Raw genomic sequence first — 20685 nt, forward strand, 5'->3', positions numbered from 1 at the left:
CATGCTCGTTTTCTGACAGCTTCTGGAATCTGTCCTGCTCTCCTTCTCCTGGCGCCCCTTTGGGTGCTGTGCCCTCTTTCTGGAACACACAGCCCTGCCCTCACCCCCCGGTCTGTCTTAGAAGACAGACTGTGAATTAGGGGGTGCTCCCCCGTGTCCTTTCCCACCAAATCACTTTTATCACGATCACGGTGACACCGCAGCGCATCCCCTGCTTCTTCCCCTCTCAGCACCTTGAAGGTCACACCGGTCTGTGCCATCCCCCAGCACTGGCGAAGTGCCTGGCACTCCTGCACTCCTGAAGGGAATGACTGGGGCTCGCTCCGGTAGCCAGGACTCGGCGGGGGTGATCACAGAAATGCTCAACACGAATGCCCGAACTGAAGCACAGCGCGCGCTGACAGAACTTCCTTTGTTAAAAGACAGCAAACTGCTAGATTTCAAAAATAACTTAAGACAAAATTTCTTTTTTATTCCCGAGTAAGAAGACAGACATTGCCAGATCTATTTAGAGGGTTCACCAAAAGGCTGCTAACCCCCCCACTGGTGATCCTGCCACCCGTAGGAGACTGCCATTAGGGGGTACACAGTGGAGACTGATTCTTGGGGCTGCGGCCCAAGGTCAGGGGCTCTTGTGAGAGGGGAAACGGGCTCTCCCAGGTCCGGAGAAAGGGCTGGACTCACAGGGCCTAGCCTTGATTCAGCAGGTCCTCAGTCTCAGGGATCTGCCCTTGGCTTGTCAGCCCTCATCCATGCCGCCTGCTTGTAGGACTCACTTTAATTAACGCCAGAATTGGGCCAACCACTGGGGCCGTGACACTTGTTTGCAGGTCATCTCCTTCTAACAGGCTCACCCTGGGGCAGGAGGGAGAGGGGTGGATTTGTCACTAATTGAAGCAGAGATCAGTTAATGAGGCCGCGAGGCCTGGGCTTCCAAAGAACAAGGGGAAAGGAAAATAAAATAAAGCCTCTTTCTTTGGAGGTTTTCATGCTTTACACACACAAAAGAAAAGCAAGCAAGCTGCATATTTTCCAAGTCAGAAACTCCACTCCATCTGCCGGAGTTAGACCCTCACTGTGCGCAGACGTCAGGCGGGGGGACAAGCCGCTGGCGGGTGGAGCGCAGAGGGGCCTCTAAAGCCAACCATCGATCAGCAAGCTAATAATAAGTGTTCACGGAGCACTGCTCTGCACCCCACTCCGTGGGGGAGAAGATATGGGGCCTGTCCCCGTCCCTGGTAAATGTGAAATCCGGCAGAACAACGAGAGGACAGGACATGGGGCGGAACTGAGCGAGTAATGAGAAAGACAGAAGTTTCTAGGACTTGGGGCTGGCAGAGTCAGGGAACACCTCCTCCAGGTGCTCTGCAGCTAGGAGGGGAGGGGAAGGAGGGTGTCCCCAGCACAGGTATACCCCCTGGGGGCTGTGACAGCCCAGCATGAGGCCCCATCCCCTGTGAGTAAGACCTTGACTCTGCAAGCCTGGAGGGCCCTAAGCCCCAGTAACTGCAGCTTGGGCGTCAGAACCTTCACCCCATAATCTGGGCTGGATCCGGCCCTACAAAGTTGGGATGGAGTGAGGGCTGCAAGGGTGGAGCAGTGAGGACTGGGGTGCAGAGAGCCTGGAGCCCTGGGAAGAAGCCATGTCCCCACACCTGCAGCCCCAGGCCTGCTGGAGAGAGATGTCCCCCAGGACAGTGAGCCCCTAGCACTACAGCCCGTCCCAGCCAGGGCCACTCCCCGTGTGGCTTCCTCCTCCTGGCTCCTCCCCACCTCCCCTTACATCTCAAAGAAGGAACTCGGGATTTTCAAGCCACTCAAACAGGCACAGCTATGGGCCCCTCGTGTCATAAGGAGCAGGAGGACGGTGACAGAGCCCCTTTTCCTCTCTCACAAGGTCCCCTGACCCTGACCAGCAACCCCAGAATCAGAGATCCCAATTGGTAAGACCCTCAAAGGTATGAAGTCTCATGTTGGGTTGCAGGACCACCAGGGTGGCTTAGCAGCCTCTTGATGAGTGATCTAAATGGAGCTGGCAATTCTGGCTTCGTGCCTGGTTAAGACGTAAGGAAAGGAGAGGGATCCTGGGCATGAAATGGGGACCACCCCATTCCTAACAGGTATTTGGAAGTGAACCTGGTCCACGTGGGAACAGAGTAAATAAGGCCATCTCAGTACAGCCACAAATCCATTTTGGAGAACAGTGAAATAAATGGTGGTGTGTGGTATCACCACCATACCATATGGGTATCACCCATACCAGTGGGTCAGTACATGGGCGTGAACCACTACATTTATTTAAGGACATGGGAAAGATGTTGCTGCTGCTGCTAAGTCACTTTAGTCATGTCCAACTCTGTGCGATCCCATAGACAGCAGCCCACCAGGCTCCCCTGTCCCTGGGATTCTCCAGGCAAGAGTACTGAAGTGGGTTGCCATTGCCTTCACCAATGGGAAAGATGAGAAGGTGGGTTTTACAAAAAGATGAGTATATGTGAATTTTTATTATGTGCAAATATTTTTAATTTTGCATTTCCTGATTATTTTTCTTGCCAACTACCTGTACTTATTGGGTAATGAATAAAATAATGAAATTGTAAAGTGACTCTTACCCTCTGGAGTGGGCTATGGGAGACCACCCAGCCAGGATGGAGAGAGGACCAAAGATAGGTTCAGGGGTGGGATGAACATGCCAAGGTCTTGGGATCCTGGTCTTCACTCTGGCTCTGGCTCAGGCCCTTCGCTAGGGCACCTGCCCTCTGCCTTCAACTGGGCAGATAGGTGGTCTCACATAGTCAGTTTACAAACCTCCCCTACTTAGTAGCTGCTGTATTCATCAAAAGCCCTGTGGGATTCAAAATGAGTCTATTGCCCCTTTCTTGCAGAATTCACAGAACTCCAGGAGGGCTTGGACATGTGACCACATAACCAAGGCCACCAAGAGGGGACCCAGGGAACACAGGCAAAGACTAAAGGGGAGCTGGCATTTGGACCAATCTTGGGGCTGGATTATGAGGCCCTTCACTGCTGTGTCAGCCACATCACTGAGCTTCCTCTGAGGAAGGTAGCAGGTAAACACGCATCCCTCTAGAGCAGGCTTCCTGCCCCTGGCTGGACTGTCAGCCCTTCACACGGCCCGTGGGCACTGCCTCCCCTCCCTTCCTGTTCCCCCAAACTTGGAGCACCAGCCTGTGCTCTCTCCCTATGAAAGCGTCACCTTCTCTACCTATGGTCTACTTTTCCCTGCCTGACAGCCCCCACACAGAAACCTCTGCCTCCCACACTGCTTGCCCAGCCCTGACCCGCAGATAAGGTCTGGCCCGAGATGCTGGGGGGACAGCCAGAGAGCAGCAGGGTGGAGTGGATGGCGGGGGGTGGGGGTTACTCACAGCGATGGAGACGGCACTGATGACAGCTCCCAGGTAGCCCTGGATGAACTTGGATGCAGGTGAAGGCTGAAAGATACAGAATTTCAGGACCCCAGGGTGCCCAAAGCTCCCACCCTTGCAAACGGCCCCAGCCACAAGAGCCATTCCCGCCCAGTAGCCTGAAGGGCAGGAGAAAAGGAAGGTCTCTGGAAGCCAAAGGGATCCATGCCTCCTTCAGCACCGTTCCGCACATGGAAAACGTGGGGCAGCTATGTCCAGGGAGACGCCAAAGGGCCCACTGCTCTTCTGCCCTATTCTAGAAAAGTCCTTGGCAGACATTTGGCTGGAAGTAGAAAACAGCAAGAGCCAAAAGAGGTCACTTATGGCTGGGGCAAGCAGATCCAGTTAGGAAAGCTAAATGTTGCGAAGGGGCTGTTTGGCACCCAGAGTACCTTCTCAGGGGAAATGGCAATGTTGAGGTGGCCACAGCCTGACTGGCTCTCACAGGCCTCATCAACCAAGCAGGTCTTCCAGGCCAGTAGGAGGGTGTTGCTCAATATGTCTCTGGGAAAGTGGATCCCGAGTTGTGACACACAAAATTAAGCAAGAGCTGAGGAACTACGACAGCAATTCTGGAGATGTTTGGTTTAAGGTGAATGGGAGCCAGCCAAGCAGAGTTGCCCAGGTGTGAAGCATCTGAGAGAGATGTGGGCCAGAGGTTTAGACGGGAGAAGGTGGGGATGTCCCCGGAGTATTGGGCCCGGAAGTCGTACCGTTCCTCCCAGCTCATGACTCCCGTCACTCCCCACCAAGGTTGCAAGTGCCCAGACCCTCTCCTCCCCAGACTGGCAGCCCCCAAGGGGACCTAGACCTCCCTTCCCCTCTGCTGCCTTTGGACGGATGTGTGGGGGGACTGACACGGGGAGAGAAAGCCTTGTCAGCGAAGTCCAGGGGCCCAGCCCTTCCTCAACAGGAGAAGGGTGACTGGGCCTCTGCTGTGAGCTCATCCCAGGAGTGCAGGGCACTTTGGGGGACGAGGGTCCTCTCAGACCCCTCACCCTCACAGGTGGCCCTTTAGCTTTGCAGCCAGCAATCTTGGGGCACCGGGGCCGCTTCCAGGCAAACTTGGAGGCAGATTGAGAGGAATTCCGTCCTCACATGCCTGATGCTGTCCTGATGCAAGGGCTGCCCCAGAAGTGTTCAGAAACCAGCAGGGCTTATCCCTTCTGCCTTCCCCACCACACTCTCATGTGATGGGCCTTCGTCACCTCCCTGGTGGGGCCCCTCCTGAAGGGCTGGCAGTCAAACCCGGAGGAGCAGCCCTGACGGAGGCATGCCACGTGGCAGAGAGGAGAGGGTCACCCTGCCCGCAGCCCACCACCAGGCGAGGGTCTGCCATGCTCACCTTGGTAGCGTTGCGGTTTGCATAGTTGACACAGGCGTTGTGGCTCTGGTTCAGCCACTGAAAGGCAAGGGGAGGGGGCGAGGGAGGAGAAGTCAGGAGAGCTGGTCACCTCCCTGGAAGCTAGGTCTGAACCTGGGAGGCCACAGTCCTCCAGAAAGACACGGGTCTCTATCCATGGTGGCTCCATCCACCCCCCATGTTTGTGCGACCAGCCATCCTGATTTGCCAGGACGATGCAGGTTTCAGCGCCCAAAGACCCCAGTCCTGGGAAACCCCTCAGTTCCTGGTAAACCAAGACATTGGCCCCCTCTCCCAGAATTCTAGGGTCCACTGCCCCGAATGGGCCCACAGGCTTTGTCGAATCATCCTTTTTATATTAATGACTGGACGGAAGGTGGACACCGTCCCAGAAGGGCCCTGGAACGGCTGGCAGCCTTGAGCCTCTTTCATAATACCCCAGCCCAGTGTCCTGCACCACCTGCGGCACCTAGACATGGACACTATTGTTTTTTTTTTCCCTTCAGGAAGACTCTGACATTTTCTCCTAAGACCAACAGGTTTTTCTTCGTGTCCTGCTTTCCCTACACAGACACATACAGAGTTACTGTTTTGAGACACCAACAACCCAGACTGCCTCCAAGGGCAGAGACTGGGGTCCGTAAAGCTCTTTCACCCACCTCACTACCCTAGGGTTGAGGGTGAATTACCTCCCCCATAGATTTGGATGAGGCTGATGTCAGAATGAGGCAGAGGGCCTCAGGGTCACTGGCAATGGAACAAGCATCCAGGTGAAGCCAGCCCTCATCCCCTCTGTGCAAAGGTTGGGTCACATATAATGGCCCAAGGGCTGGCTGCTGGGACCTGCTCAGCAGGACCGAAGTCCTAAGGTTTCTCCCAGTGGCTTCTGGGCTGGGGAGGAGTCGGAAGGGGGGCGACTTTCCGCAAGGGGACTAGATAGAGAGGTGACGCTGGGGCAGGGTGCTCTAACCAGCACTTGTCGGGTGCCCTCTCAGGAGCCTTCTCTTCGCAGGGAAACTGTTACCTGCCAGAAGACAGTGGATGCCAATGTCTGATTGGGCAAGAGAAGACCAACAACCTATGAGAGAGAAAGAAAAGGCTGAAGAAGGCAGAAGAAACCCCCTACACTTTTGCAAAGAAAAATGACACAGTCACGAACAAAAGTGAGCTGGATCCGTATAAACCAATGTGTGTGATCTGTACAAACCACTGCCCAAAGTGAGATGACATACAATGAAGAAACCATGGTTGCAGAATTATATGACAGCATAATCCATTTTTATAAAGGGAAAAAACTTCACCATATATATCATGTACACAAATACACATACATATACATATCTCCAGGCATCAAAAAAATCTATAACATAGCACGTAGATGTCCCTGCAGGTCAGTACTTCCTCACATTCTTCTGGAGTATTTCTGTGTTTTTTTTTTTAGCAGCAGACATATGTATTTTCATAACTGGTGTCCAGGGGAACAATAAAAACAAAGGAGCACACAGAAGGAGCCCCTTTACTTCCACCCAGCTAACCTGGCTTCTTCGCACCCTAGCCGTCCAACAGGATCTTTGTGAGGACTCAAAAACATTCGTTTCAAAGGCTTTAAAGGGTGTGTGCTCAGTCGTGTCTGACTCTTTGCAACCCCATTGACTGTATCCCACCGAACTCCTCTGTCCATGGAATTTTCTAGGCAAGAATACCTGAGTGGGTTGCCATTTCCTCCTACAAGGGATCTTCCCAACCCAAGGATCAAACCCACATCTTCTGCATTGGCAGGCAGATTCTTTACCACTGATCTGCCTGGGAAGCCCCATATTTAAAGGCCTTTTTACCAACACAAGTAGGGAAATTTATATATTATCTCTGGGCCCCCATGAAGCAAAACCTACACTATGTTTAGGCTATTGAATGAAACATAGATGTCTAATAAGTATTTGTTGAATGTGTGAATGAATGAATAAATACACACATATGACCAAGTCTGGTTACATAAGTGTGGACTCATTATTTCCAAAGCCCAGATATCTAAGGCCTAGACCCAGTGACTTTATTCTTTTGGTTTATGTCCAGATTAACTGCCTGATCTTGACACTGACCAAATCTTAGACTTCAAGGATTCATATGTGTCTGTCAGATTTACCTTTTGAGTGCTTGTGTGCAAAATAACATCTACCAAGTGCCGCTGCATATGGAAAAAATGTGCACAGCCATCCACATATTGACTTATTTATTATTCCTGTAGATAAAATGGCTCTTTGGCAAGAATTTCTGTAAGGAACAAGTATAAACATTCAATTCTATGCAGTAAATCAAATTCTAGACATCCTTAGCAGCATTAGTAAATCATGTTTTAAACATTAAAATGTTTTAAAACAGTGAACATGCATACACATTTATATTTATTGGCCCATATCAGTTTGAATAAAATTATATAATGTAAAGCCATTCCATAGCACTGATGAAGGATTATCTTATGATATTTTTTCCCCCAAATAAGATCCCTACTCGAGTTTTCTTCACAATGACAGCTTACGGTGCTGGAGTGAGAATCAGGGATCTGGGGTCTCAGCTTTGGCTCTATTCCTGTATGGTCTCCAGCAGAAGACTTGCCCCTTTGGGGTTCTAGCTTTCTCCCCTGTAGGATGGAGAGGTTGACCTTGGAGTTCCTATCTCAGCTTAAATTCTATTCCCCGAGTCCAAGTAGTAGGTATGAAGCCAATACAGATGGTTCCATTGTCTGTAAAAGGGAATTTTCCCACCAGTCCTGTCAAGAAGGAACTCCAGGGGACCCAGGGTCTCCTCCTAGTGCCCTAGTCAGGACCAGAGCATAGCAAGGAAACAGCCTAGCGAGGCCAAAGCTGGGCGCAGACAGGTGAGCCCATGAGTGCGTGGTATGCGTGTGTGTGGGGGGGGGGGCGTGCGTTCTCCTGCACTGGGATGTACATACACATATGTGTATGTCTGCCTGCCTCCTGAAGCCCAAGGAAATAAAAGCTATTTTCCACTGTTGGAAAACACATTCCCTTAACCCACTGGTCTATATAACACAGGTGTGTTATGAACTACATTGCATTCTCCCCCTCAGTTTCCTTTGCACCCCCTGAACTGCACTTGGGTCACCAGGACCATCAGAAGACGTAGCCCATGAGACTTACTGTATTTGCCAGACAGCTGTTGTCCAGGACTCACTGTTCATTACATTGGTCCCCTTTATGAATCCTCTTGGAGGAAATTTCTGGTTTCAGGATCAGAAATTTACACTTCTGAACATCCGGTTTGCATCTATCTTTTAGACACAGGGCCTCCGACTGTGTCCCTCTTTGCACTGACTGTCAAGATGTCCAGGCTGGGTCTCCACAACCTACATCTGCCAAGGAGACAGACACACTGCATGTGTCTTGTGTGCAACTGGACTTACACCTTTATTTTCTTTTCTTCTCTAACTTTCCTTTTGTCTCATTTTCAACTTACTTGCTTTTTCTTATGGCATGCCTTTTTTATGTGATATTGAGCTATTTTTCAGAACAAAACTATAGCCCTAAATTAAAGCAAACTAGTACCCAGTCTATGCAATACACACACACACACACACACACACACACACACACACACACACACACACACACACACACACACACACAGTGTAACCAGTGACTTTTTCACCTGGCTGGCCAATCTGACCAGACTCCTGTCCCAAACTCCTGCACAGGCTGGGCCCCTGTGCCTCGGCACGCTTTCTTAAAGAGATGAATTAATCGATTGATTTCACTAAGTATTTTTACTTATGTCACTTTCAAGATCTTTATTATAACTTTGGGGTCCAAACAAAATAGAGATTACTTTCTATATTCTACAAATGGGGCAACTGAGGCTTAGACAAATTCAGTGATCTGCCAGAGGCTTCAAAGCAAGCTAGAGAAAGAGTCAGGTCTCTTGATTTCTGGCTTGGGAGCCCCACCTCTCTAGGGCTTCCTTCTCCAGCTCAACTGCCTGAGTACAAAGGAAAAGTCACATTATATGCCCATTTTCGAGCATCTTCTATGCACTGAACTCCATCAGCTTCTAGAGGAGACTACCAGAAGAGTTGCATATCGAACCACGGTGAACACAGGACCAAACAGCAAAATGTATGGGGATGTCTTCCATAACTTCTGGGCATGGAAATGACTAGATGGTTTAAACAGGTATTTGGGTGTGTGTAAACTTGGTAAGCTCTCACATCCAAGCAGGAATTGAGGAAAAGAGAGGTCTGGTTATCTGCCAAAGGAGGTGGTAGGCTGGAGCTGAGGTGTGCACGTGTGTGCTCCTGGGAGCAGGAACGGCTGAGAGATGAGCTTCACTGGAGGAGGTTCAGGCAATCAGCAGATGGGAGTCCGGGGAGGGAGAGGTGAGTAGGCAGCGGAACACCATGCCACACTGGCCAAAGGGGACGCAAGGGAGCCATCTGAGGCTGAGGCAAGAGGACCCGGACCCGCCTTCCAGGTTCCTACAGTGGCTGGTGGGGCTGCAAGCACGCGGCGCCAGCCCCGCTCCCTATTAGGCAACACGCAGCACCATCTGCACAATCCCAGGAGCAAGAGCAGATATTTTATAACTTCCTTTTTTCTTTTTAAGTCTAAATTAAAAATAAATGTTCCTTCAGTTCTCAGATGTATATCTCTGGTGCAACCTGCCCACATTCCCTCACGCTGCCCTTTCCAGAACACGGCAGGGGAAACGAGGAAAGAGATGAATAGAGAGAGGGAGCCAGTCCGCCGGCTTCAATGCCAGTGGATGGCACCTCTTCCAAGACGGAGATGCTTCAGCGTGGCCGCTCAGCGGGTAGAGAGCCCAGAAAGCGGCTGGGACCAGGGAACATAGAGGAGAGCCGACAGCCAGAATTCCCAGCCTGCACCCTATCTTGTCGCAGGACCTGGGCCAAATCGCACATCCTATCTTTGCTCCCATTTATAGTTCATAACACGACTGGGGTCCCCTCCACGGCTCCCGCCCCCGGCAGCTGCCCTCTCTGCACATCTGCCTGCCTTGGCTTCCTCTTCCCTTGGGTGGCCGGCCACAGGCCCTCGTGACCGGTCCTCAGGCTCTGGTGGTGGGAGGAGCTGGACTCCAATTCTGGTGCTCATATGTACTGGCTGTGTGACCACGCACAAGTGACTTGAGGCCTTTGTGCGTCTGTTTTTTCATCTGTTAAATGGGGACGGTCCTGGTACCTCTCTGGATGACCAGGAGAACTAGTGAGGCGTGGCAAGAATTGGGCAGGGTGTCTGGAACGGAGAATGCGCCCCGCTCTCCAGGTGTTAGGTGTTAGTATCGCTCCTCTCCTTCTATCTCATTCTTTTCTAGTCTTTGCTGTTCTCTCAAGTCTCTCACCTTCACAGTCTACATTACACAACTGAGGAACATTTAGTCCACAAAAGGTAGTGAGCTCCTGACGGTAGAGTCGGGGCTTTTCTCTCTGACGTCCCCCAAAGCACTCAGCACAAAGTTGGGCCCACAGCACACACCGGAAGAACACTGCTAACTCATTGTTAAGGACATTAATTGATTCTTGGCCAGGGAAAGGATCCATGATGGATTGTGACAATGACCACCATCGTCCTTCTGCTTCTTACTCCTTCGATTAAAGTCTGATTGCATGAGGCTGTCGGCCTTCGAAGAGGGGAGCAGATTGAGTTTGGTCCTTGCATCACACCCGTGCCAGGGGAGGAATTTGTTTCCAGGCTCTTGGTATTGCTTTAGCCAACGGCACGTGGGAGGAAGTGGCAGCGTGCCAGTTCGAAGCCCAGGCCTCAGAGACCTTATTTATTTATGCCAGCCCTCTGTGCTCCTAACATTGCAGAGAGGTGACATGTCCTGACCAGTGTTCTCATCCAAGGAGGATGAGATGTGAGGAGCAGAGTCCAGTATGGTTGAGTTGACTCCCAGTTGACCCCAGACCTGCAGTGAGAAGCAAAACTACCTCAGTCAAGCCCAGCCTAGACCGGCCAAACTCCCAGGTAACTGCAGATCCCTAAGAATGAATGCTATGGCTGCTGCTGCAATTTTGTGGATGGTTGTTACACAGCACTGGAGTAGCAATAGCTGACTGATACAGGGATTACTTCACATAAAGAGTGAATATGCTGTCCTTCCTGGGCAAAATTCTGTACCACTACTAATGCACCTGTACCACTACTAATGTCTTCCCTGGTGATGCTGGTTCCTGAGCAGCCCAGCTTGTCAACCTACCCCAACTGGTGACCATTGGTCCAGTTCTGGGGCCACCCTGGCTGGTCCAGAAAGAAGGGAAGTTTGTAACTGAGCCTCATCTCAGGACAGAATGAGGAACGGGGCCGACTGTACCCCTATGGTGACTGGCTCACAAGAAAAACCACAACTTCACTTCAGCCCTCCACCTTCAGAGTGTTCTAACCTCTGCAGAGAGATGAGGTCTCAGTGTGGGAGAGAGGCACCAAATATCTCATCTGCTTGGCCAGAAGTGAGACATGAACAACTGAAGACAGGGACAAGGCAGCAAGTCTGCTGGCCACAATTCTGTGTACTATGATATTGGGACTCAGAACTGAGCAACCTCCCATCCCTTGGGTTGGCACTCATATGAAAGTGATTCAAGTGATAAGAAAAAGAAACTTTAAAAGTATAAAAAAAAATTCAAAGAGGAAACAGGGTGTGTGTCTAAACAACTGAGTGGTGAAATTTAAGTCAAGGGAAGACTATAGGGTACAAAATTGTCTTGCTTGGCAGGAAAATGGCAGAAATATTAGTCCTGCCACCCTCCACCCCATCTTCATTTGCGTAATCCCTCCTCATCCTCTGGGTTTCAGGTTAGTTGCAACTTCCTCCAGGAAGCCCCCTCCAGCCCTTAAGATGACGTAGGTCTCCTGTCACATGCTCTCTCAGCACCCTGCCTGCCTTCTTTGCAGTATTTATCTTGGTAGTAAATAAATGTTTAAAATCTGTCTTCCTCGAGAGCTTCCAGATGCTTCAGAGGGATGAGACCACATAACGTTCACTTCTCAAATACCTGGGAGTCCTCGCCGGCAAAGCAACAGTCCTTTAGCATCACACGCTTTTTCTGCACACTGATGCACTCAGTTCTAAAATGTTCCTCTTCATTTTCAAAAGAAAATGAAGCATGGGCTCCAGTACTCAACAATTTGCCTGCTTTTTCCTTCGACTTTGTCTCCATCTTCTGATTTCTATAGCTAATGGTCTGAAAAGTAATACTTGGGCACATTAGGGGTGCTGCTATTTAAAGCAGCCCAACCGTTTCAAGAAAATATCTTTTGTCAAATGAATGTTTGTTCCTGACTGGTCCATTCCAGTTTAACTGAACCCCACCTCTTAGATGGTATAAACTAAGCCAGAGCTGCAGTGAGAAGCAAATCAGATACCAGCCATTTTGGTGTCTGATTACAATGACCAGGAAGAAAATTAGGGTTGGGATTGAAATGTGTGAAAAAGTCGAGTCTGGGATGAAGAGGGTTGGGAGATGTGAGAAAGGCCCTGAGACTCAGCCAGATCCTCACGTAAGCGAACCCTCTGGGGCCCACCCCTCCTCCCCACAGAGAGGATGTGACTTAAACCAGCACCTTTGCAGAAATGGGGTTTCTAAGTCTACAGGACCATCTGCAGCATTAAAATGAGAGGGTTCAGAGTAGATAGGGCTCCTCATGTCGCAAGAAAATCTCAGGTTTGGACGTAACCCGAGACCTCTGAATTCACTGACAGGATGCTCCCGGTCTGCCCTCCTCACTCTCCCAGCTGGATATGAGGGGTTTCAGCCTTGAGTTCTGAGACTCCCAGAATGACAGGAGAGAGGAGGGGAGGACAGCAATGTCAGGGAGCTCAGGGCCGAGAAGGGAGACACAGAGGCCGCCTGGGAGAACCTCAGGCTTGCTGCCCTGAGATGTTATGGGAGCCAAGGGTGCAGGCTGGCAGCTAGAGAAATGCAGAGAGGACAGGATAGGGGCCCACACCCTGGCCCTGCCTCTCCCCAGCCACACGTGCCCAGGAAGGACACGGCTGCGTATCTCTTGAAGGAAACCTGAGAACATAGATGCCAACTGTCAGAAGCTATCACAGTTGGTGGGGGTCTTTCTGGGAAGGTACCTGAAAAAGGGGAGCCATGAACTGCACCCGCCTGGGAACAGCCGTGGTGCACTGGCTTAGCCGCCATGCTTATGTATAAATTGGGATCTCTTTGCCACACATCAAGGGGGGAAAAGTTTCCATCTTCAAATGTTAAGCTTAAAATAAGACACTACATGGGTGCCAGTAGATCTGTGAAATCTGCTGACTAAACTGGCACCAGCTTCTGGGAGAAAACCAGCTCGTTTCTCCTGAGCTCTGGGAGTGAGCAGGATGGGGGCAGGGTTAAGTTACTCTCAGGCAAGGTGGGAGCAGCATGGCGGGGTGGGGTCAAGTCAGGGATGCTCACCCAGGCAGGAGGTAATTTGGATATTACTTCCAGAAGCATCTTAGTCAAGACACCTGCCAGCCTGACTCACCCCTTCCCTTTATCACTCAGGGACCCAGTTCCTAGCACATTCGCTGGCACCCCATTTCTATTTTGGTAAGCATTTTAGTGGTTTCTGCATGTGTATATTCCTTACCCATTCTATCACAGCAGGGGCTTCCCTAAGGCATGGACTGGAACCTTCACTCCCCTTCAGACCACGCCTTTACTGAGATGTTCAGTGCTAGCAGGAGACAGCAGGGTCTTAGAAGAGGTGATGTGGCTGGTGAAAGCCAAGCCTTGGGGTTGAAGTGCCCAGAGAGTCACAGTGCTCCCTCCTTACTGGACAAGGTGGTGGCCCCAGGAAGGGAGTGGGACCAGTGAGTCCTCACATTTCTTATCCACATCGAAGTGCCCAGAAAGAATGCCACAGGTTCTCCACAACCAGTGGCTCCTCCTGGGACCTGGCCTCTGGCCCAGCTGTTCTGAATACTGGAATACAGCTACTTGGGGCTAAGAAGTGAGTCTCACCTAGGGAGGCTAGGTGAGTATTGTCATTTTGCTCCGGCTGCCACTGAGACCATCCCAGGTCGTGTTGCCCATTAATCCCAATCATGTGTTCATACAGGATGTCAGAGGCTGGAATTCCTATTCTCACATCCTACACATTTCTTCGCAGAGGGATGTTTGCTCTGGGCTGGGAGGGACTGGTCCTGGTAGGACATTCACAGTGTCTACTTCAGCAGTAAAGCCCTGAGCAACACGGGAATCGGCACCCACATTCCTACAATGCCTACAAGGCCGTAGTGGCCCTGGAGTGATTGATTTGTCTTAGGAAGAGGAGAGAGAGGAAAACTACAGGGTGTTCTCAATAACACTTGTGAACTAGAGAGAGTGCTGGCATCCCTTGGGTTGGCTAGATTATGCCAGTTGATGGCAGCCATTAATTTTGAAAAGGTCCCGTTGACCTCTTATGAGGAATAAGCCCCAAACTCAACTTCTGTGGTTTGAGAGAGATGATACTGCCAAATGATAGATCTTTTTATTTTTAAGCATTGATGGAATATTTATAAAAATTTATTATGGAAGATCCTTGTTTGACTACCTATAGCTATTCTTCTCTTCTTTCTCACTAATGAATCCCTATAATTGGGGATTGATTATATATACCCAGCTAATTTCTAATGTAATATAAACAAAACTGTTGTGTGACACTCTAAAGAAGACTACTTAAAGGGAAATGACTCATATAAGAGGTACATCCTTTTACTTCTCCCTTCTTTCTCCTCCCTGGGATGTAGATGTGATGACTGGATCTTCAGCAGCCATCCTGGGCTATGAAGTTACTGACACTAGAAGCCAGCACTGAGAATGATGTAGAAGAATGGAACTCTGGATTCACAATGACTGTGGGATCTGCCTATCTCCAAAATTCTTTGATCTGAGAGGGAAATAAATTATTTTGTTTAAACTACTGTTGTTTTGAACTTTTTGTTATATACAAACAGTCCTACTCTTCATATAATCATATACTATGCTACAAAGAAAACCATAATAAATTTCAAATGGCAAAATTGTAGAGGTCATTCTCTCTAAAAATAAGATAAACTACAAATAACAATAAAAGAATATATAATTTTAAAACACAATCACTTGGAATTTAAAATGTATTCTTCTGACAAATTGATTAAAGACGATTCAAAGCTATAATTTCAGATTTATTTAAAAAATAAAAATATAGATCATTGTATGAAAACATATACATAGCCAAGTATCTGATATACTCAGAAGCAAATTCAGAGCCCTAAAGAGTTTCATTAGAAGGAAAGAATGAGAATAAATAAGAATAAATTCAAAGCAATAAGTTTTTTAAAAGTCAGCCACAACAAATTAAAGAGGAAAAGTGGATATTATGAAAAGAAGAAATGAACAAATTAGAAATGAAAACAGAAGAAATGACAAATGCATCTAAGAGTTGATTCCTAGACACAACCCTCAAAAATCCAGCTATTTTAATGAAAGAGATGAAGGTGAGAAGTGGGGACAAGACTCAAAGCTCAATCCAAGGAAAGACCATTATATTTTAAGAATCAATATTTAAAACTTTTCTACCAAAGACACCAGAGAGTAAAGAGAGGATGGCTAGAAGAGATTTGCAATATATACAATTCAAAGGATTAACATCCAAACATAAAAGGAACACTTACAAATTAATTAGAAAAATATAGTCAATATAAGAATGGACAAAAGATATTAATAGCTAATTCATAGAAGAGGAAATGTAAATAGTCAATAAATATATGAAAAAAGTGAGATCTTTTGGTGTTCAGGGAAATGTGCATTGCCTTTTACACAGCAAGCTCAGTTTCTGGAATGGGCCCTTAAGAAATCCTCATACTTGTACCAAAAAAGCTTTATAAGGATTTTCCCACAGCACTGCTATTTCTAATAGAAAGTTATCAGAAATAATCTAAATCCATCACTATGGGAGAGATTGTTACTCAGCAGGAAAAATGAAAGGAAGCGGGAAGGAAGGAAAGAGATCTTTACATAGGCAAAGTGCTAAGTGTAATTAAGCTACTTGTAGATAAATAAGTATACTTTTGTATTTTTAATGGAAAAGATACAAAACAAAACAAAAATTTTAGTGATGATTCATTTTTATGCAAATACCTAGGAAAAAAGCCTGCAAGTTCACACCAGACTTCTCACAGAGGTTACTTCTGGGAGCAGATTTGGAGTTCAGGGTTGTCAGAGGAACTTTAATATTTTTTTGCATTGTTTGAATTCTGAGTTGAGAGAATATATTCATGTATTACTTGTATAACTTTAAAAATATTCTTTAAAAAATTCTTAGTGATATTTTTGAATTCCAAAGAACATATTCATGTATTACTTGTATAATTTTATAAAATATATGGAGAAGTTTTTTTTAATCCTAAGTATATTTCTGCACTCCAAAGATAAAGAGAGAAAATACCAAAAGATCCCAAAGGGAATGGGGGAGGTTTACCTATAAAGAAAAAGAGAATCAGGCCAACTATTGTTCATGTATAAGAGGGGGAAAAAATCATTTCAGATATGCAAGGACTCAGAAAGTATTGCCCACACACTCTTAATATTATTCAAAAAAGTATTCTAGCCAAGCATAGAGAACACACACACATGCAACCTATATACTTGTGAGGTTTAATATAGGTGTCAAGCAAGGGTTCAAAAAACTGGTGAGATTCCAGAATATGTACAAAATCTGGGCAAGTGTATGTGAATGAAGTGGTGGAAAACAGGGTAAGATGGTGTGCTAAAAATCTCTTCCTTTATGAGCAGGATTGGGGAGGTCCTGTTTCCTATTCAGTTATTGATATTGATAAAGTAAATACAATGAAATCGCTCTATAACACATTACAGGTGAATGGTAACTAGAGAGGATTAAGAGGCTCCCCTTCAAAACTACTTAAGAAACAAAAATGACCAATAAAAATTATCAGTCTAGTATAAATCAGGAAAATAAACGGAAACAATAACAAACTTACCACTGGATGGCTGGGAGAAGTGCTCACAACCACCAGTGGCAGAATAAGTATGAATAAGTTCCATTAATTACTGAAGTTAAAGACAGTTTCTCAAAGTGGGTTAAAAAAACGTGGAATTCAGTTCAGTTTTGTCCATGGGAGACATATATACAGAAATATCACTCTAATGAAAATGTGTAGGCAATAATTTACAAGTGGAACAAACAAAAAGGAAATAGAAATATTAACATGAGATGAAGTAGAATTCAAGCAACGATACTCAAAGAAACAGATGTTTCGTGTGTGTGTGTGTGTATGTGTGCATCTGTGAGAGAAAAAGAGAGGTGGGAAGGTGGAGATTATAACCTCTAGAAGATAAAAACGTCATGAACATACCAAACTCCACTGCACTGAAGTATACACAGCAAAAACTATGAGGAATGTAAGGAAATTAAACACACACAATTATGGTGGGAGAAATTTATAATACTTTCTCAGAATATTTCAGAACAATGTAGAAGTTTCAGGGAAATTACAAAAGGATAGAGGTGAGAATGATATTCCTATACATGTTGATACATATTTAAAACACATGCGTAAAATGAAACATTTCAAGTATACAGAGAAGTCTAGAGGATAGTATAATGAACATCCACATACTGCCGAATCTAATTACTTTGTTAAATTTTTGTGAAAATTTTCTTTTTAAAAGATGAAACGTCAAAGATATAAATGAAGCTCCTCCTGTTCTGCTAGATCCCATTGCCTCTCTCTCTCCAGAGGTAAGTAGAATCATGAATCTGTTGCTGACTGTTCCCATGAATGTTTTTATGACTCCATGAAAAATATACCTATAAATATATATTCTTATATATTACATATTATGTTATATATTAATATATATTATATATAATATTGCTTTACATATCAAAACATTATATAAATTACATTAGACAGTATTACTACTCTGCTATTGTTTTTTTCATTCATCATTGTTTTTGAGATTTATCAGTATTGACAAATGCAGCCCTGTTCATTTTTTTCTTTCCTGTGTTAAGTTTTCTGAAGTATGACTAAATCATGACTTATTTTTCCATTCTCTTGTTGATGGACAAGTGGCTTCCTTTATTTTGCTGTTACAAACAGTGTTGCAAGTATTTTCTTTTCATATATAAAGTGTTTTGTGTATGAGGTGAAATCTAACTTTATTTCTTCTCCATATAGATAGTATCATTTGTTAGAAGGTCCATCTTTCTTCTCCACTGAACTGTCAAATATCAAGCTTCCATATGGGTATGGGCACATTTCCAAACTTTCTATTCCTCTCCAATGATCTATTTGCTTATCCTCAAACCCAAACCAAACTCAGTTGGTAAAGAATCTGCCTGCAATGCAGGAGATCCTGGTTCAATTCCTGGGTCGGGAAGATCCACTGGAGAAGGGATAGGTCCCCACTGCAATATTCTGGCCTGGAGAATTCCATGGACTGTATAGTCCATGGGGTTGCAAAGGGCCAGACACGACTGAGTGACTTTCACTTTCACTTTTATACTACTTCCTAGGATGACTCTCCTGTTACCATATTCTTGAAAATTATCTTGGCTGTTCTTGGCCCTTAGCCTGTTCGTTAAATTTTAGTATTTAGTATTAGTATTTAGTAAGTATTTAGTATTTAGTAAGTTCCATGAAAGATCCTGTTATTTTGATTGGAATTACATTGAATATAATTTGAAGAAAATGAGTATCTTCATGATTACAAATACTTCTACCCAAGGCAATATATTTATCCATTTATTTAGTTGAAGGCCTACAATGGCCTTCAATAAAGTGCTATAAGTTTTTCCGTAAAGGTCTTGCACATCCTTTCTTGAATTTATTTTGGGTAACTTATCATTCTAAGTGCTATTTTAAATGTTTTTTTTTAAATCAAAATCTAAATGTTTGCTATAGGCTTATAAGCATACAGCAATGATTTTATATATTTGTCCTACATCCATAAATCTTATAAAAGAGTAGTTCCAATAGTTTGCCTGTTCTCATGAATAAACTTGTGTTTATTCTTTTCCGATCCTGATACTTTTCATGTCTTATTCTACTTGCTAGTCTCTTAGGAAAATGATGGATAGAAGCACTACCGTCAAACATTCTTACTCTGTCCCAGACATTAAGATTTTACCTTTATTTGATTCGTCTTTAAGAATGGTACTTGCAACAAACAATCGAATAATTGGTGGGACTCAAGAGGGAGGGAATGTATGTATACTTATGACTGAGTCACATTGTACAGCAGAAACCAACATAACGCTGTAAAGCAATATCCTCCAATTAAAACAAAATTAGTGGGTGGAAGACTTAAACAGATATTTCTCCAAAGAAGACATACAGATGGCCAACAAACACATGAAAAGTTGCTCAACATTGCTCATTATTACGAAATGCAAATCAAAACTACAGTGAGGTATTACCTCACACCAGTCAGAATGGTCATCATCAAAAAAATCTACAAATAATAAATGCTGGAGAGGATGTGGAAAAAAGGGAAACTTCTTGCTCTGTCGGTGGGAAATATAAATTGATACAGCCACTATGGAAAACTGTATGGAGCCTTAAAAAACTAGGAATAAAACTACCACATGACCCAGCCATCTCACTACTGGGCACACACCCTGAGAAAACAATAATTCAAAAAGACACCCGGGCCCTAATTTTCGTAGCAGCACAATTTATGACAGCTAGGACATGGAGACAACCTGGGTGTCCATCAACAGATGAATGGATAAAGAAGTCGCGGTACATACATACAATAGAATGCAGTCGTTTAGTCGCTAAGTCATGTCCAGCTCTTTTGTGACCCCATGGACCGTGGCCTACCAGGCTCCTCTGTCCATGGGATTCTCCAGGCAAGAATACTGGAGAGGGTTGCCATTTCCTTCTCCAGGGGATCTTCCCAACCCAGGGATTGAACCCACATTTCCTGCATTGGCAGGTAGATTCCCTACCACTGAGCCACCAGGGGAAGTTTCACAATGGAATATCACTCGGTCATCAAACAGAATGAATTTGAGTCAGTTAAAGTGAGGTGGATGAACCTACTGCCTGTTATACAGAGTGAAGTAAGTTTGAAAGAGAAAAACAAATATTGTATATTAGTGAATATATGCGGAATCCAGAAAAATGGTATTGATGAACCTATTTCCAGGCAGGAGTAGAGACACAGACATAAGGCATGAGCTTGTGGACCCAGTGGGGAAGGAGATGAACTGAGACAGCAGCACTGACATATATACACTACCATGCGTAAAACGGAGCGCTTGCGGGAAGCAGCTGCAGTGCTCAGGGGACTCGGCTCAGCGCTGGGAGGACCTGGAGAGGTGGGACGGGGGTAGGGTGGGCGGGAAGCTCGGGAGGGAGGGGATATACGTATACTTAAAGCTGACTCACAGTGTACACCAGAAACCAACACAGCATAGCAAGCAATTATCCTCCACATAAAAAAATGTTTTAAAGAATAGTACTTGCTATGGGGTTTGGTTGTTTTTCTCTTTTTTGACAGATATTAAGTTAATGAACCTCCCTTCTAGATCTAAATAATCTTTTTTTTAAAATTATAAATGGAGTTATATTGTATCAAATGATTTTTCTGTATCTACTAAGTTATCATTTCTCCTTCAATTTGTTAATGTGATGAACTACATTAATACCTTCTCTAAAGTTACCATTTTTGGTAAATATTGTACGATATATTTTAATACATTGCTGGATTCAACTTGTTATTATTTCATTTAGACTATTTATGTATAATTTCATAAGTGATATTGGCCTAAATTTTTTCTTTCTTATATCTGCTTATTTGGTATCGGTCTCAAAGTGCCTCATAAATGAACTGGGGAACATTTCCTCCTTTTTATTCTCTTTAAAGAG

General features: G+C 45.6%; 1 protein-coding gene across 3 annotated transcripts in view; it reads right to left on the reverse strand.

The window, feature by feature from the left end:
* SFXN5 (sideroflexin 5) overlaps nucleotides 1–20685 on the reverse strand; it is a 126493-nt gene that overhangs the window by 60665 nt on the left and 45143 nt on the right. For 2 of the 3 annotated variants that reach the window (XM_065929537.1, XM_065929535.1), the window contains exons 7-9: nucleotides 5816–5869; nucleotides 4774–4830; nucleotides 3390–3455 (exon numbers count right to left, since the gene is read on the reverse strand). The exons of the other annotated variant lie outside the window; for it this stretch is intronic. In XM_065929537.1, coding sequence (XP_065785609.1) covers nucleotides 3390–3455; nucleotides 4774–4830; nucleotides 5816–5869 — 177 coding nt within the window. The remainder of the gene's footprint in view (nucleotides 1–3389; nucleotides 3456–4773; nucleotides 4831–5815; nucleotides 5870–20685) is intronic. 3 annotated transcript variants of the gene reach the window in all.

The sequence above is a fragment of the Muntiacus reevesi genome, chromosome 3, assembly GCF_963930625.1.
Source record: "Muntiacus reevesi chromosome 3, mMunRee1.1, whole genome shotgun sequence".
NCBI classification, from domain to species: Eukaryota; Metazoa; Chordata; class Mammalia; order Artiodactyla; family Cervidae; genus Muntiacus; species Muntiacus reevesi.